General features: G+C 42.0%; 1 protein-coding gene across 8 annotated transcripts in view; it reads right to left on the reverse strand.

Moving 5' to 3' along the window:
• IMMP2L (inner mitochondrial membrane peptidase subunit 2) overlaps positions 1–20,124 on the reverse strand; it is a 399,170-nt gene that overhangs the window by 93,090 nt on the left and 285,956 nt on the right. For all 8 annotated transcript variants that reach the window (XR_015061555.1, XR_015061554.1, XM_085894669.1 and 5 more), the window contains one exon: positions 5,911–5,976. Coding sequence is in view for 6 of the 8 variants with exons in the window: in XM_085894669.1 (XP_085750795.1) it covers positions 5,911–5,976 (66 nt within the window). In the remaining 2 variants the exon portion in view is untranslated. The remainder of the gene's footprint in view (positions 1–5,910; positions 5,977–20,124) is intronic.

Below are 20,124 nucleotides of genomic sequence, written 5' to 3' on the forward strand. Positions count from 1 at the left end.
TGTGGCATGCCTTGAAGATTGCTGTCCATCAATGCTCCCCACACAACTTGACTGAGCTTGAACAGTAGAATGGGAAAATATTGCTTCATCAAGTTGTGCAAAGTTGGTAGAGCCCAATCCCAACCGACTCAGCTGTAATTGCTGTCATCGGTGCTTCCACCACGTATTAACTCAGGGGGATGGACACATCCAACCAAGATATTCTCGTTTTGTATGTTTAATTAATTTTCTGAAATTTGTAGAATTTATTTTTCACTTGGAATTTGTGGGTTACGATGTGTAAGTAAAGGTGGACAAAGTCTAATATAATGCAATTTAATTCCAAGCTATGAGGCAACAATCCTGTCCCATTCCTCTCCCTTCCACAGATCTCCTCATGTCTCTGTTCCCTACTGTTTTGTACTTCCCTCTCCCACCTCTCTTGTCTCCTGCCTCCCTTGCTGTGTGTTGTGTGTTAGCTCTCATACAAGCCTCGACAATGTATACAAAAAAAAACCAAAGGTGAAATTTTTCAAGGGGGTGTAGACTTTCTGTAGGCACTGTACTGTATACTAGCAAAGTTATGTGGCATTGCCAGGCAACACTGTGTCCCTCTCCTCCTGCCCATTCCCCCTCCACCCCCCTCACTCCGTCGTCTCACTTCCACCCTTTCCCTCCATTTTCCCTCCCTAACCCCCACCAGACTCCCACCACACCCCTCTACCTCCAAACTCCCACCCCACCTCTCCCCCTCTAGACTTCCACCCCACCTCTCCCCCTCCAGACTTCCACCTCACCGCTCCCCCTCCAGACTCCCACCCCACCCCTTCCCTTCCAGAGTCCCACCCCCCCCCTTCCCTTCCAGAGTCCCACCTCCATCTTTTCCCTCCCTCTTCCAAACCCACCCCCCTTCTCCCTTCTCCCACCCCAACTCCCTGCAGACTCCCACTCTACCGATTCCTGTCCTCCCTCCTAGCTTCAGCCCTCTCCAGACACCAACTCTACCCATTCCCCTCCCTCCTCACAGCTCCACCCTGTCCCTCCGTCTTTTCACTCCAACACACTCCAGAATCCTACCCTACCCTTTCCCTCCTTACTCCTACCCTTCCCCCACCACACCCTTTCCCTCCCTCTTCCCACACCACCCTACCCTTTCCTTCCCTCCTTCCACCCTTCTCCCACCTCACCCTTCCCTACCACACCCTTTCCCTCTCTGCTTCCAGACCCCCACTCCACGCATTCTCCTCCCTCCTCCACCTCGACCCTTTCCCTACCTCCCACCAAGGTACCCGGCGTTGCCCGGGATCTAACATACATCTATTGAACTATCACAATTAAGCACATATTTAGAGACAAACATTATATTTATCAAGCTGCAAAACATTGAACAAAATATCAACAAAACCGAACATCTTCTTGAAATGCTTTTGGGAAGACAATATTGAATGTTTTTCCATTAAGGGCCAGAACATGAACAATGGTTGGTGTTCCAACTCTGGAGCAGTCCATATACATATAGTGGACCATGTGAAAAAGATATTCAAAATCTGATTTGTTGTCAGACAATCGGAACGCACTCTCAAAACAACTATACAGGGACACGGATCAAAATCACTTGTTTTACAATTTTGGCAATTGAGTGGAAATTTTTCAGAGTAAATTAATAAAAATATTATTACAATAAAATATTATGGGAATATTTATCCTGATGAAGAAGCACTTACACGGAAGGAAGGAAGGAAGGAAGGAAGGAAGGCAGGAAGAATAAAACTATGATACATAGGGGTCTGGCCATCTTCTTTTTTCCGGTACAGCACAAGGCTGCGAGCAGCATCATTGACTGAGGGTGTGGCAGTGCTGCTGATGCAGTGCCTGGGTAGGTTAGAGCAGTAATTTGGAATTTGGCCAGAATGCTGGGGATAGCTCTCTTACTCTTCGTGAAGGGCATTATGCAGGGTACTTTAATGTCCACCAACTAATTCGGGCAGATGCGACGCCCAGTTTAACGTCCATCTGAGGGACAGCATTCACATTGATTGATCATCCTGCCTGTGAGACACCAAAACGACAGTTTATAGTTGGGTTGAGATTCAAACCCATGCTTGACAGCTTAGAGGGAGTGTGCGTACTTGTCGGCCATCCTGCCATGGGGTGGGGATGCATTGCTTTGTAGCTACTGAAAACATTTTTCAATTCTCTCTTGAACTCGTGATTCGCTTTACTCATACTAATCCTCCATAATTTATTTTGCCTTCCAAGCTCCAGGGATTTCCCCAAAGAGAACCGGAGCCACGGTCGCCACGCCAACTGCTCGTGCTGCGGGAGCTTTCGCCTGCTTTAAAATGATTTTTGTTTACCTCAATGAAGTTACACTTTGGGCATATTCGTTAATCTTTTCTTCACTCAATATAAGTGTTGGAACAGTCGAAAAAGTTAATTTAAATGCTTTAACAATTTCACATGTTGTTGTGTAAATATGGAGAAGATGGAAGCATGGGCTTCCTTTAATAAATACGCTCATACGCTTAGTTATAGGAATCAGTAATTTCTTAACATTTTCAGATTTCACTCCAGATTGACACTTTAGTCCACCAAATCTGATCCACAAATCCGAAATCATTTTTAGTTCCCTTAGTATGCATGCAATGTTTGGGGCCGCGAGGTTTCATGGTTTTGGGGTTATGGAGGAGACAAGCACACTGAATGACTGATTGACCGACTGACACTGACATTTATTATTCAATGTAGATATATTTATATATACAGGTGGTGGACAAAAAAAAAATGGACACACCTGGGTAAATGAGAAACAGCAAGCAACACCTTCCACACAGGTGTGACGCAGGTGTTAATGAAGCAAATAACATCCCAACATGCTTCGAATCATGTATAAAAAATAGGACCAATGGAACTGCAGCTTATCTGAGCCCTGTCCTGTTGTAGTATCCCAAATTTGGGAGCATTCTGACTGATGGATCTGGGGAAGAAGATTTTTAAAGAAATTAATGCGATTTTCCCAAAAGTTGACCAAGTTGGCCATCTCGACACACTTCCAGTCACGTGATCAGCATGACCGCCACAATTTAATTTCCCTACCCTGCCATAATGCTGTAACCCAAATTTGATAGCATTCTGACTGGCCGGTCTGGAAAAGAAGATTTTGGAAGTAATTTGTACGGCTGCCATTTTGACACTCTTCAGGTCACGTGATCACCATGGCCTCCACAATTTAACATCAGAACCCTGTTCTAAAGTTGCAACCCAAATTTGGTAACATTCTGACTGGTGGGTTTGGAGAAGATTTTTGAAGAAATTTACTATGTCGGCCATTTTGACCAATTTAAAGTCAAATGACCGGAACGAGCTTTGCAATTCCTGTTACCAGTCAGGAATGGAACATTGCTGCCAAATTTCAGCCAGATCGGCCCAGCAGTTTGGCTGAACAAGTCAAAATAGGAGAAGGATGGACGGTGCATGATGACAATACCTTATCTGACACTCCAATTTCAGATAACCCAAATTTTGGCATTCAGATAACCCTGTGCAACATTTTAAAATGCTGCACAGGCCTGGTTGCCTATAATTATGGCTAGCATGGCTGCCTGCAAGAGGAGACCCTCCAATGCCCCCCATCTGTTCAGATCAAGTGTGGTTTCCCAATGGTTTGATGAGCATGACACTGATGCTATCCTTATGTCGTGGCCTTCTCAGTATGAGAAGGTATGCGAATCCTTATCAAGCAGGTGTGAGTTGATCGACTTTCTCGTGGAAGAATGGTGCCGCATCACTCCTGCAGAATTCCAGATGCTGGTGGACTCTATTCCATGGCGCATATGGGCCGTATTGGCCGCATGTGGTGGCCCAATGCCATATTAAGTGACTTTACATTGGTGTTTCCATTTTTGTGTCCACTACCTGTATATATGTATATATGTATATATGTATATATGTATATATGTGTATATGTGTATGTGTGTATGTATATATGTATATATGCATATATGTGCATATATGTGTATATATATGTATATATATATATATATATATGTATATATATATGTATATATATATATGTATATATATATGTATATATATGTATATATATATATGTATATATATATGTATATGTATATATATATATGTATATGTATATATGTATATATGTATATATGTATATATATGTATATATATATATATATATATGTATATATATATATATATATATATATATGTATATATATGTATATATATATATATATATGTATATATATGTATATATATATATATATATATATATATATGTATATATATGTATGTATATATATATATATGTATATATATGTATGTATATATATGTATGTATATGTATGTATATATATGTATATATATATATGTATATATATATACATATATATATATATATACATATATATACATACATATACATATATATATATATATATATATATATATATATATATATATATATATATATATATATATATACACCACCTAACTGTTATGGAGCAATTAACCCATGTACAACACTGGTACTTACATCAAAAGTCCTGACCCATGACCAACATGAGACACTTGCTGTTTAAGCTTCTACTAAACAACAAACCCTCCCCCTTCGCCATTGTTTTTTTTACCCATTATTCGATCTTGCTGCACTACCCCGACAATTTCATCACTCACAACTTACCTTCCGACTCCTCTAAATTGAGCCACGACTAATTTGATAGCTGTATGGTCTTCTGCCTGGTTCATCCATGTACATCAAGCGGTCATCACGTAATTGGCTGACAGACAGACATTTCATCTTACAAATGTAGACATATAACAATTTGCCAAGGGGTCGACTTTTATATCATTTAGTGGCTTCAGGGATATATCTAACAACGAGGGATGATGCGACATGGTATGTGACAATAATTCGGGATGATTATGTGGGATAGTTCCCATCGTGTACACCCTTTTTTGACTGCTGGTTGCATCATTGGTTCGGGGTGCAGCTATGCCGCTGATGCCCCTATTAATTACCAGTACGCACTGGTGCTCATTCCGCCGACCTCAGAAGGATGACAGGCTGAGTCAACCCCCTGGTGTTAATTCAGCGGCCAACGGGGCTTAAACTCAGGACCCTGGGATCCCAAGCCACCACCCAAACTGCTAAGCCAATGCCAGGCTTACGTGGGATAGTGCAAGTGGGATAATGTGCGATTCTGATGTGGTATGTGGAACAATGGAAATTCAAACTAAACAGATATTTGTACATACAGTATGCTTACACAACAAGTTTCCCTGCCACCCTATAAAAGAGTATAAAATAAAATAAAGAAATAATGTTTCCTGCACACTGTTCACAAGCATATGTGAAATGGATGATGGGGAATGAGGTACAAAGGTGACAGTAACAGCATTGAAGCAACAACAGGACTCATGAGGCAGTTAAACTAGGTAGACAGGCAGAACGGATAAGCGCGATTGGTAAACTGAGGAAGATGCATGCGGACTCATGGTAATTGGTTGGAGCTGCAAGAAAGCATTGTGGCCGTGCTGCCTAGATTAAATAATATACACTGGCGAATAACAATTTATATTCATAAAAAAAAACCTTCATGGGCCTTGTGTGCATTTCAGAGTGACATCCATGCATAAAGAGCTTTCAATGAGGATGTCTTATCTGGCTGATCATTATTCATTAAAACTGAAGACCAAAGCAGACCTTCCATTCCATGAAAATCATGCTGTTTCAGGAGGATCAGATCTCATGATACAGGAATAAAAAGAAAGTTTAATGTATGATCAAGGTCAAAAAGAACCCATTGTCATATTAGCATTATGACAGCACTCCTAGTCGTCTCCACTTTGTAAAAGCTGGCAAGATTCAAAAGAACCAGTTATTATGGACTTTGCTTTTACACCCACCTGACAATGTCTCCTTCCAAGGCAATTACTCGCTTGATCATCTTCTGATCGGGGTTTCTTGGTGACCTGAGGCAACAACATAAACGCACCAAAGCATTCGGTATTACATAATGAAAGATTACACATTGAACAGACATTTTCCAGCTTCATGCCTCGTTTCATGTTACCTTGTTAAAATAGTCACAACATTTTCACCAATGCTTGTGGAGGATGGGACATGCAGCAAGACCATGACCATATCAGATCATAAGGCCCCTCCACGATTGCTCGGGTACAGCCATAGCTGCGATGCATGTCCAATCCTCCCGGCGCTACATGCATTGTTTTCCTGGCAATAAATTGCTTCATTCTCTCCAGGCAAGCAAGTTTGTGATGTTAATGAATCCTTGTTCAGTGAAGGGATCACAACCTTTACCAAAAGACCTGAAAGCAGAGCCCAATGCTGGAAACAATGTGCAACTTTTGGGGTTTTATAGACTTGTTCACCTTTACAAAGAATACAACTTTCTTCTTTCATGACAAGGGCTTTCAGGCTGCTTTGTAATGTTGGTGCTGTACGTCCAGCTTGAGATCCAAGCATTGCTGATCGAAGCTCAGTAGATGTCATTCGGATTGGGACTGAACCTCTTAGGACTTATTTTCATTTGAAGTTTATGAAAACTGCAGCAAATTAGTGATGAGAAAGTCAAACATACATGTCTTTAAGTGAATGGTAACATTATAAAAGGCAGAGAGAGTGTGTGTTGTGATCATCCAGTGTAGCATGTATATCTACCAGCAAAAACAATAAACAAAAGCCTAAACCACACCTGACATAATGTCTTCTCGAAAAGGTGTTAAAACATCATGTAAATGAAAAAAAAAACTTGACTTTAATCAGACTAAAGTACATAACTTGGTGTCAGTCTGTCTATTTCTGACTGTCATACATTTGTCATTACTTATCCAATTGAAACCAAACCCGACAGGAGGACTAAGGGTCACACGATGGAGGTTGAAAGGACTTCATTTTCCCCCCTCCCCAAGGGGGTTTTCTGCCTTGGGCGAAATCCATATAAAGGTGTATGGATAGCTTATCGTGACATTTTACCAAGGCCACTTCTAACAACAAAAGTAACTAGAAGGGTACTCGGTGGAGCGCATACCTCCGCCACGTAATGCCTGATCCATGAGAACATATCAGGCCCATAACATTTTTGAAATATCATCATTTAATTTATCGCTTTTAACCCAAATCTCTCAATGGTGAAAAATCACTTTGAAAATGAAATAAATCTCGGATGCAGATTCAGATTCGGACCTTCACCAAAATCGAATCATTCTTCCTTGTCACACACCCAACTTGCCCATCAAGTTTCATCTGAATCCGTCCACAACTTTTTGAGACCACCAGAGATAATCTGCTGAATATAAACTTTCCTCCCTCAAGATGTCTCTGACTCCCAAGTATCTCTCCCTGGTTACTCCCTCCTCCAGTATGACAGACCTGAGCCTCATCCTGATAGAGAAGTTGCTCTCCATCAAAGACTCTATTCCTCACTCTCCATGCACTGACCTCACTCCCCCACACTCCCAGGAATACCTCTGGCTATGGTTTCCCCTCCACTCCCACCTCATGTTTATATGTGTACTGTACCGTCCACCGAACAGTGATGACTCCATCTACACCTCACTATTCACAAACATGGACCAACTTCTATCTTCTCATCCAAACTCTCTCTTCCTCATATGTAGTGACTGGAATTGTCATCATGCCAGTTGGCTAGGTGTGGGTACCTCTCTCACCTGTCATGGCACCTCAGCAAAAGCTTTCTGTGACTCACTGGGACTGACTCAATCGGTCAACTTCCCTACCCGGATCTCAACCAATGGTACTCCATCTCTTCTGGATCTGGTTTTGACAAATTTCCCTGACAATATCTGCTGTTCTTCCTTCGCTCCAACCGGTTCTTCTGACCACGTCCTTGTCAAAGTGGACATCTCTCTGGCTGTTATCAGAGAACCACCTCACCGCCGTCGAGTCTGGCATTTCACTCAGGCCGACTGGCAGGGTCTCCAAGCAGCCCTCAAACTTATAGACTGGTCTCCTATCTCTACTTTCTCCATCAACTCATCCTGGGAATTCTTTCAAAGAAACCTGCTCTCCCTCATGCACAGATTTATCCCCTCTCGTGTTCAGTTGTCCTACCCTTCCTCCCGCCCTTGGTTTACTGAAGCTTGTGGCGAGGCAGTTTTCCTGAAACAACTTGCCTTTGCCTCATGGAAAGCAAACCCAACTGAGGGCAATCTCAGTTCCTTCCACAAAGCTCGGAACAAGTGTGTATCTACCCCCAGGAGAGCCAGAAAACAACATCTTTCTCATCTCAAGTCTGAACTCTCAAACCTCTCTCCCTCCTCAAAATCCTGGTGGCGTTTAATCAAATCTGTTTCTGGTGTATGTTCCCCCTCCACCCCCTCCCTTACCTCAAATGGCCGCACTGCTGATACCACAAGTTAAAAGGCTGAATGCCTAAACTCGGTGTTTACAGCTAAATCTTGTGTCTAAAACCCATCGTTTTCTCTACCCACCTTAACCCAGTCGCACCCAACTGTCCCTGGACTCTGTGTCCTTTTCTCCTGACAAGGTGGAGAGCTTGCTGTCAAACCTCGACTCAGACTCTGTAACCGGTCCAGACGGCATCAGCCCACGTGTCCTCAAAGCCTGCTCTTCTGCTCTTGCTCACCCTCTCTCTGTTCTATTCACCCTCTCATTTGCCCAAGGTCATCTGCCATCTGCTTGGAAATCTGCTAACATCACTGCCCTGCATAAAAAGGTGCAAAAACAGATCCCTGTAACTACAGACCAATCAGCCTTCTCCCAATCATCAGCAAGGTTATGGAATCCATCATCGCTTCAGACATCAAATCCTTCCTCTTCTCCAATGGCTTGATTTCTGATCATCAATTTGGTTTCAGACCAGGTCACTCTACCCTGGATATGCTGCTTCTGCTCTCCCAACAATGGATGGAGGTCCTCAATGCCAGGCATGAAATCAGAGCCGTCTCCATAGACGTGTTGCGTGCTTTTGATACGGTCTGGCACCAAGTTTCATCCGAATTCGTCCACAACTTTTTGAGATATCGTGTTATATATTAATCTAGCCCGATCTCTCAATGGTGAAGAATCACTTAAAAAAAATTATCGGATTCGCATCTTCACCAAAATGGAATCAATTCTTCCTTGTCAAAATGCTCAACATGTCCACCAAGTTCTGTCCAAATCTGTCAACAACTTTTTGAGATATCATGCTATATATCATTTTTGGCCCTATCTCTCAATGGTGAAGAATCACTTAAAAAAATTCTCGGAGCAGGATCCAGATCGGGATCTACACCAAAATCTTATCAGTTTGTCATTTTCACACACCCAACTTGCCCACCAAATTTCATTCGGATACGTCCACAAGTTTTTGAGATATCCTGCACACAAACAAACAAACAAACAAACAGACAGAGTGTGGGGTGAAAACAACCTCCTTCACCTTCGGTGGTGGAGGTAAGTCAAAAGCATCTGAGAACGCAAAGCCTGTCCATGTAATTTTTGTAGTCAGACTTCGTTCTTATGCTAAATATGACAAAACCAGCTTAAAGAAAAAAAAATGATGACGTCAAGTGACCTTGACCTTTTGACCTCAAAAGCAATGGGCTTCAGTCACCCGATAGTCAAACATGCTCTAATTTCAAATCAATCTGATGAAAATTGATGATTTTATGCAACCTTGACCTTTGACCTTTTGATCAAAAACAAAAAAATCTGCTTCTCCATTTTAATTGGTGAACCAATACAGTGACCCATTATGCAAATTCTTAAAACTTCAGGTCAATTGGATAAAAATTGACGATTTTATGCAACCATGACGTTTGACCCTTTTACGAAATTATTTATTTGTCTTCTCATAACAAAGCTCTGTTGATGGCAAAGGCTCAAATGGTAAAAAAAAAGTTACGGACGGACACACACACACATCAGTGGGGAAACGGACTAATGACAACATCAATGACAATAGCATTAGATTAATGTTATTACAGAACAATATCAATACTAATAATATCCCCTCTCCCCAAGGGGTTTCTTCCTCCTTGGACAAATGCATTGTTAATATGTACGAATAGCATATCATGGCGTTTCGTGGGCACCCCTACTGGAAGAAAAAAAACAAACAAACTTATAAACCACAAACATGTATGATTCCCTGGACTCATTACTTATCTGACTGGCGGGTCTGGAAGCTCACGGTCATGAGCACACGGTCCTGACCTTTTTAAACAGTTGCTACTGCTGTTTAACACTAAATCGAAAGGTATGAAACCCGAAGTTCTTGAGGTATCATGCGCTTATCGCATCCCCCACAGACGAACAGACCGAAGCCTTGATCTACTGAAATTGATATACCCCAAAGAAGACAACAATACGACCCTTCCTGCTGCTCCCATAAGGAGCGGGTATAGTATCCATTTAAAATCCAGGCTGGCAGGATAGCCTGGAGGTACGCACATTCACAGCCTCTGAGCTGTGTAGCCTGGGTTTGAGTCTGACCCAGCTATAAGCTGTCATCCGGGTGTTATACTTTCAGGGTGAGGCATCGATGTATGTGTCGTCCATCAGATGGGCGTTAAACTGGCTGTCCCGTCTGATAGCATGAGTTCAGTGGATGTTAAAGATCGCACGACGTCTTTCACAAGGGGTAGGCGAGTTATTGTCGGTACCCTGAAAAAATAATAAATTTCTGCTCTAACCTACAGAGGGCATTGCATCAGCAGCACAGCCACGTGCTATCCCACAAACATGCATTGCATACAAAATAATAATAAGAAGATTAAAATTTTCATTCCCATTTCACAAGATGAACAGTCAGTGAAACATCTCATTCATGGCACTTGCTTTAAAATACGAGGTTGGTTCAAATTTGACCCGGACAACTTTTGGTACATAATCAAGCTTGTATCTATATTTATAAATATGATACCGCTTTTCAAGGTAGGCTATACTTTGGCTTTAGACACTCACTCATACTATCAGAGGAGAAGCTTTCTTAGGCCTTCACTGTCGAGTTCATAAGGATGCATATAATGCTCGTGCAGAACATCAGTCTTATTTGCCTCGTTTGTTGACAAATTATTACTGCCAAGGTATGGAAGCCTTCGACAGGATATCACCACCATAGTGTTTCCACCAATCTGCAAATTCCAAAAGGCTGGATGTTTTCTTTAGAGCAGAAATCTCATAATTGTATGCCATTCCAGCCTTAATCATAATAATCATCTCACTTGCTGGAATCTTGATTTTTCAGCAATTACATTCAAGCAGGGAACAGGTGATTATAGGTATCGGTTACAAAGGGACAAAATTCCTTGTTAATCAACATCCATTACCTTACGAAGTAGCTTCGGCCTTTGAACCTTGAGCTCCTTGGACTTTCGACTCCCCTACCCGAGGCTCCCTGGAGAAAAATCCGGCCACTCGGCTATATGGAGGTTTGATTGGCCAGTAAACTGGCCGCTTCGGTTCAAAGTGTTTAAAAAAAACATCAACCGACAAAATAAAAACAAACAAACAAACAACAAAAGCCATATCAAAGTTTGAACGACCCTTGTACAAGACACTTTAAAAATTGTGATCTGTCATTATTTGCCCTTTCCTGGATATCTGCGAAGTTGTGTAATGCCATGGCACTATAAACCTAAAACCCTGCCCCAGTGCTCTCATCCCTGATCAATGACTGGCCAGGCTGATACATTCCATGCTCTGCTCACAATAAGTCACATAACAGGGTTGAATAAATCTGCTAATGCAAGTGGTGATTGCTCATCTTATTCTCAGCTAAATTGCGCACATGTAAATACCGTAGCATTGGGATGCCGGATCTCAGAACGGCTCAGAGTGGAATCAAATGCACTCTTAAACTTACAAGCAGCAAGAGGAAGCAAGGGCACAGTTTGAAGGGGGAAGAGGTAGGGGAAAAGGAGGATAAAAACAAACAAACAACAAAAAAAAAAACGTGATGAAGTCACTATGTAGAATGACGATAGGGTAGTATAAATTAGAGACAATTAAACAGTACTTGTACTTCATCGCGTACATGGATAACTACCTGGTGCTGATGTAATTGGAACATTGCAGGAGGCCAGGTTGGACAAGCAGGTAGGAACAAATTAATGCTGTTGTTTATATCTTGACTGCCGGGTATTTGTTTATCAGTCTATCATTTTTAGCTTATCTGGAATTTAAATTCCACATCAGGTGTTGTCATCACGCACCGTCCGTCCGTCTCCTATTTCGACTTCTCCGGCCAAACCAATGGGCCGATCCGGCTGAAATTCGGCAGCAACGTTCCTCTCCTGACTGGTAACAGGAATTGCGAAGCTCGTTCCAGTTACGTGACTTCAAGTCAGTCGAAATGGCGGACTTAGTAAATTTCTTCAAAAATCTTCTTCTCCAAGACCCACCAGTCAGAATGCTACCAGATTTGGGTCACGACATGAGCACACGGCCCTGATGTTAAATTGCGGAGGCCATGCCGATCACGTGACCAGAAGTGCGTGTCAAAATGGCGGACTTAGTCAATGTTTGGGAAAAATCGTGTAAATTCTTTCAAAAACCCTTTCTCTCCAAACCCACCAGTCAGAATGCGACCAAATTTGGGTTACAACATTAGGCCAGGGACCAGATAAGCTTCAGGTCCAGTTTTTCTATGTTTAAAAAAAATGTTTTGCAAGGAGAAATAGCACACAAAAAAATGATAAACAAAAAGCAGCAACAGCTCTACAGGATTTCCCCAGGTAATCCTGGCAATGATTAATCCATGCAGTGTTAGTACCCCATTAACTGTGTCACCATCACTTCCCACAAATGTGTTCGTGGTACACCTGCTGGAAAGAAAACAGTAAAACGGCTTTATGATATGAATGGTTGCTTTCTGCAAATTTTCATATGAAGGAAACAATTTATATTTGGGCTCCTCGGTTTTGTAATGGATTCAGTATTGGAGGTGAAGCATACTGCAACAGCGCAAGAATATATGCGCAGGCCACAAAATGGCTGAGCTACAATTTGTTGTCCGTACAATGCTCCTAATTCTGGATCTTCCCCATTATCCAAGCAGATACACAAAAGGAACTTTGATGCAGGAGGAGGCAATTTGTCTCATCATGCCTGCACTACACCAACTTCAGAAACCATCACCCATCCACACACAAGCTAAATGTAAAGAAGAGTACATTATCGACGATATTATATCATATTGTCCACTGTGCACACGTAGCATACAAAGTGATATATTTACTGGTGAGAGCGCTCTGGGTAGAACAAAGATGGTGGCCAATAAGGTCAACTGTGCTGTGGAACAAAGGCGTTATCATGAAGTTCCTAGTGAAGATCAGGATTATAAAAGCAAGGGAAATTCACAGAAGAATGTTTATCCAATTTTGTTTATCCAAGTTTATCCAAAACCGTCATCATGGTGTCGCATCGGGCGATACGTGTGTGTGTGTGTGTGTGTGTGTGTTCTTTTAATGAGATGGTGGATGTTAAAAGATTTCACCTTATCTTCGTGAAGTGTAAGCGAGGTATCGTCAGCACCTGAACAAAGAACATACTCGTGCCCAGTTGAATATGAGGCCTGGCAGGCCAGTTCATAAAAAAAACTTGGGCCCAAAAAGCTTTCCTTGGGACACCTACAAGGTGAGGATAATTGGTGCCATTAGGTAAGTTATAGTAGTAGTAGTAGTAGTTGTACTAGTAGTGTCTGCACAATTTGGAGGTACAAGTCATTCACATAGTCACGTGTCTAAATGGCGCAGGAGTTTAAAAAACGCCCGAGAAATGATGACCGATCTTGAGTGTTATTGCATGCAACAAACTGCTGTCACACAAGGGATGAATACACAAGACATTCAAAATGATGTGATCTGCCCCAGAATGCTCCGTGCGCATGTGCAGAAACCCCCATCAATGGCGGTGTTCGATCAATGGCACCATCAAGGTTACCGTGTGTGTGTGTGTGTGTGTGTGTGTGAGATAAGGATTGTTACCTATAATGGCTCACAAAGCTTCCAAAAGCCACCAAAAACACTTGGAATGGTAGCTCAGAGAAAGGGCTGTGTCTCGGTATAACAAACGACTTGGAGAACTTTCTCAGCTCACTGAACCTCAAGCTCCTGACGACGTGGGCCGGTGCAAAACCTGAGTGGACGGGCGTGTGCGAAACAATCCCACAACAGATCGCTACCAGCGTATAGACTTTGAACCTTGTGGGATACCCTGCTGTGAACATGTCAGGTTTGGGTGATTTATTTCATGAAGTAAAGGTAGTCAACTCTTCGGCAGAGGACATCTTCGTGACGTGAAAACACACAAAGCTTGTGGCAGCTATATTTACTTGGGAGCTGATCAACAGATCCAAGGCTCGTGGAAGAGATAGAACACTCAACAGGACAAAGTAACAGAAGTGAGAGGGGGAAAAACACCAACAGCAGAGTTGAAAGAGGAGACTTACACAAACAATGGCTGTGTGGAAGAATGGTATTCCAAGAGATAGATGGCTTGAATCAGAATTTTGGGTAAGGATGGTTTGACAGGCCTACCTTCTGTAAAAAAGGGTGCTGAATCCAAAAAAGCAGTCTTATTGACCCTACTCAAGACAAAATGACCATTTTAACCCTTTTTGCCCATATATGACCATATTCGGTCAAATTATTTTGGGTAGGTGGGTTTAATCAGAATTTTGGGTAAGAATGATTTGACAAGCCTATTTTAGGTAAAAGAGTGTGCCGATTCCAAAAAACCCAGTCTTGTTGACCTCGCTCAAGACACAATGACCATTTTAACCCTTTTCGGTCAAATTATGACGATATTTGGTCAATTTCTATTGGTCCGCGTTTGGATGTTCTGAAGGTGTGCACATCGTTTGAATTGTATCACGTAATATTATGTTCTGTTCATGATAATCATGACATATAAATATATATGATAAATATATAATGAAGAAGTAACCAATTGGCCAATCGCTTTGTTCAGTTTTTGGCCACCAGTGGTCAAAAGTTTGAAATTCCATGTTGGGGCATATCGCATGTTTGCATAGTCTTTTCGAGCAGTGTGCAAAATCAACAATGATGTTAAGACTAATTGTTTTAATTTGTATTTTCATTTTCTGTTTGCAGGTGGCAGCACCTCCTTGAGTGGCTCAGATGATATAACATGTGCTTTAGGCCGACATCTTACTGTGCAGCTGACAAGACAGTTCATGTTTTTGGGACATGCTCCGTGAGGAACTACCCAGGAAGTTAATCCTCATCGTGGCTGATGGTGGAGAGGTGCCGTTGCAGTGTGTGCTGCATGTGGGTGATACAGAGCATGATGGTGATGCAGTGACTCCTTTTACTAAACAGACATGGGGAAACAGCAGGCGACGTCGCTCAATCCAGAATTCAATATCAGAAGAGATCAAAGTACCTCGTTATATGTGAACCCATTAACTTTGAAGCTGAACCACTGCCTCATTATGGATTTCATAGTGACTGTTACAGCAAATTCACGGCTTATCAGACACAGTCAAAAGAAAAGAAAATATTTTCTGATGAACATGTTGCTGTTGAAACACGATCTATGGTGGAACAGCCCCCAGTGGCAACGACCTCAACTACTGGTTTGCTGAAGAAAAATTGTATTTCCTGCAATGGTCCGGACCGTAAGCATTTCCCCAGTGGTTTTGAAACACTATCTCCATGTGAAACTATACAAGCACAGGACAGTATTTTAAATGCTGCAAGGCAACTGAACGACAAAGATTTCCTTCGTGAATATGAGCACATCGACTTCATCGCCAAGGAAGTCAATGACCACAACACATGCAGAGCAAGGTATATTGCTAAAGGTACCAAGGTTCAAATAAAAGAAAAAAGGTTCTACGTACGCACAGAGACGAGAATCTGCTTTCTTAAGAATAATTTCATATATAGACTCCGAAATATTTCTGAAAGAAATTTCAAAGAAATTGGTTGATGTCAATCAAACTGACATTGGATTTCTCAAAGAAGATGAGGGGAGGGAAGACCTTACCTCTGAACCATACAATCTTTTGTCCAAAATCAAAGCACATTATGGCAGCAAGCTTCAGGTTGATCAAGAAAGTTAAAAACAAGGGACCTATCTCTCTATCACAAAGGATGCTATGGACAATGAAATAAAGAATGTAGCTTTGTTCCTCAGGGGGAAGATCCAGAAGCTCCGAGAGAATAAACTCCCAAATCCAATCACAGTAAAAGCAATCCATGATGGTCAGTCTACAAATATACCTACTGAAATATCAGAGTTCTATAGGATTCTGTACACCGGCTCAAAAGATGACGCCAGTGAGAGAGTGGAGCGGTATATTGAATCATCAGCCAAGGATGATATCTACAAAACTACTAATGGAACAGTGAAGCCACTGAAACACATGCTGCTGGGCATGGGTTTGAAGGGTATTACTGGCTCCAGGAAGGTTCAGGAAATTATTCATCACTTCGGCCATTGTATAGGATATCATACCGCAGAAGAATATGAGACCCAAATTGCCGCTGACATTATTGAGAAGAACCGAGTTCTTCCTGATGGCCTGCAAGCAAGCAAAGGACTAAGCACAAACACAGCTTGGGACAACTATGATGAATCAATGTATCATGACACACAGGGCATCTGTGTCCAAATTGAAGTTCCAGTAATATCAACACCAACAGCAACAATGAAAACATCTTCTACAAGCTCGGAATCAATCACAGTAGCAAGCTCATCAACTGCAGAGAATACACTTCCTATTTCAATGAACAAACGAAGCAAGAGAAGTCTTGAAATACCAAATCCAGAACTCGAACCAGTGAGAAAGAAAATTAAGATATCAAATTTTTCCTTTGATATACAAACAATGGACAAGCCTGTAAACTACAAGGCTTGCGTTGCGAGAGATGTTTCATGGACGATATCTTGCAAAACAAACACACAAACACCAATGTAGTCTGGCTGGAACGCCACAGTAACCAAAGATGATTTACCGGCTCAGAAGATAGGCTATTTGGCAAACATCGGAGCACCTCCTACACGGCTTGATGTCGTTAATGAAACGATGAAAAGAAACGTTACCCTGGCTGAACAGTGTGAGGAAGATTGCATTGCGACGACCTACGACTTGGCTTTTGCCAAGCCAGCTTCCCAGTTGCAGGACACTGTGCGACCAAAGTATGACAATGTCTTTGTTTGTTTTGGTGCCCTCTGCCTTTGGAATATAATATTTGGAATATTATATTCCGCAATATGTCAGCACTGGGGTATCTGGTAGATGGGTCAGGTGCAGCCCATATTTTAATGGAAAGTGGTGCCCTCACCAAGGGTTCCCTCAATGCCTTTCTGTCAGGAAAACACTATAATCAGGCCAGAAAAATGCATGTGCTCCTAGCAGTTATGCGGAGCAAGCATATAGATTTGTTCTTGCAACTGAAAGAGACAAATGAGAGCTATGGACGTTTGGTTGAAGCCCTGAAGACTGTTCAAGCATCACCATCCCCTGAACGGATGAAAGATTTGGAGGAGGCAGGTGGATACAAGGCATTCATGACGACTTATGAAAGTTTCTGCGATGATACTAGATCTGGAAAACATGGTGTTAATGCAAAGTTCTGGAGAAACTACTTTGACATGGTTGACATCTACATGCTGTTCAGTAGAGCTGTGCGAACAAATGATGTGAATCTTTTCATCTTCTTACTTGGGAAAATGATCGACATTTACTTTGCTGCAAATCGTCACAATTATGCACGTTACATGTGCTTATACTATCTCAGACTGTTGAACATGGACAGCACCCATCCTGGCATTACGCAACAACTTGAACAAGGTGGTTTATCAGTAAGATTGTCATCCAATTCCTTTGCCAGACAACCAGTGGATCAAGCACGAAAGAGTACGATCAATGTAGATGCAGCCTCGCGACAAACTGGAATCACTGCTTTCCATCAAAGTCAAGGCGCAACCAGGCGGTGGACAGTTACTAGATCAGCTAGAAGCACCATAGTCAGACATCTGTTTGAAAAAGCAGCTTTAAACAAGGATGCCAATCCAAGCCATGAACTACGAAAGTCAAAAGTGGAGAAATTTCAAAGAGACTTGGAAAGTATTTCTAAAATGATTGACACTACAATGAATCCCTTTGGTAACTCCCTGATTGAAGACACCAATTTGTACTGTCTAGCAGATGGCAAGAAAATGCCAGATGAAGTAAAAGAGACCATGCAAAATCTCTTTGCTTTGGGGGAGAAGTAGAAAGATGAGTTCCTCCAGGAATGCTTGAAGGATTCTTCAAGGTTTGAAAAACCATTGAAAAGAAGAAAAGTGAGAAACTTTGCCAGTGTTGCTATCAAGAGCAAAATACGAGGTAAAGATGAAAAGGTTGTTGAGCTGAAGACAACACGGGACCTGCTGGGCAGACTAGTCTATCTTGCTTGTACCAGAAAGATTGAGCTCGCAAAGGTATTTTCCTTTCCACTAACCCCGGTTCCCCTCTCTTTGGCCAGTATTTTTGGCACAGTGAAGAAGACACCAAAGTACACACTCTCCAAACACCTCGAAGATTTGATTAAATTACACACAAAGAGCCAACAACAGTTGATACGGTCATTTATGATGCCATGTTCATAATCCAGTCACTGCCCTCTGACTTGCCTCTCAGATTTGCGAATGTAGCAGAGCTGGTCCTGAAGATCATATGCAGTCCAAAGGCAAGGAAAGTGTACTTTGTCTGTGACAGTTATGTGAAAAGCATAAAGAGTGTTGAGCAACAGGCAAGAGGTGCAAATGATGGATCATTTCACATCACAGGTGCAGACCAGTTACGTCCTAAAGATTTCAGACATGCCTTGAGATCAGCAAATTTCAAAACTGCACTTATTAAGTTCTTCATGGAGGAATGGAAACATAACCATTATGCACCAATCATAAAACAAAAGACTGTTGTTGTTTCACATGAGGAGCAATGTCTTCAGTATACAGCATCTCTGTCAGGAAATGTAGAACACAATGAGGCACCAGAGTACGAATGCTCACACGTGGAGGCAGATACCAGCCTAGTATACCATCTCAGCATGCTGTCAAAAGCAATACCAGGACAGAATGTTGTTGTCCGTGCAACAGACACTGATATCATGGTCATTCTCCTGTATCATTCGAGACAACTCAAGGCCAATGTGTGGATGGACCTTGGACATTCGAGTGATAACACTAGAAAGTATGTCCATATTACTGCGCTAGCAAACCACCTCGGCCCGGTTGTTTGCAAGGCACTACCAGGTTATCATGCTCTAACAGGATGCGACTACATGTCGCCTTTCTTCAGGAAGGGAAAGGTGAACCCATTGAAGAAAGCTCAGAAGAGTGCTCTCCATCTCGAAGGCATCAGCATGCTCGGAGAGACAACCGCCTTTGATGATGACGACAGCCTTGTAGAAAGATATGTGTGTTCACTCTATGGTCAGGGAGCATTATCATCCGTGAATGACGCCAGGTTGAAAATCTTCCTACAGAAATACAAACCGACAGATCCAGACAGTCCATTGGAGAAAATAAAGGGACTTGATGCAGGCATGCTCCCACCCTGCAAAAATGTTCTGAAGCAAAAATTGGCACGGTGCAATTACGTGGCATATCTCTGGAAGCAAGCACATTGAAGCGATCCACTAGAGAACATTCAACCCACAGATCACGGATGGAAAGAGGTCAATGGAGATTTTGTACCACTCTGGTTTACCGGCAGTCAGATGCCAACTATTCTTTCTAAAACCATGGAACCAGAAGATGTCACAGATGGAGACGAGGATGATGATGACGATGATTGTATTACTGATGATGATTCAGAGGATGAAGAAGACAGTGATGATGATGATAATGGAAATGACTAATTAAATGTGGTAAATTGAAAGGGTAAATGGAAAGCTTGCAAATATCAATATTTGAAATATTGATATTTCCCAGAACAATATTCAACACTGGGGCCAATTCATATTTGGCCAAAAACTGGCCAAAATAGTTATTTTGTCTTACATAGGGTCAATAAGACTGCTTTTTTGGTAACCAGCACCCTCTTTTACCTAAAATAGGCTTGTCAAATCATCTTTACCTAAAGTTCTGATTAAACCCACTATTTGGTGGAA

Source organism: Eptatretus burgeri, chromosome 9, assembly GCF_056783735.1.
Source record: "Eptatretus burgeri isolate ZD-2024b chromosome 9, Ebu_testis_v1, whole genome shotgun sequence".
Lineage (NCBI taxonomy): Eukaryota > Metazoa > Chordata > Myxini > Myxiniformes > Myxinidae > Eptatretus > Eptatretus burgeri.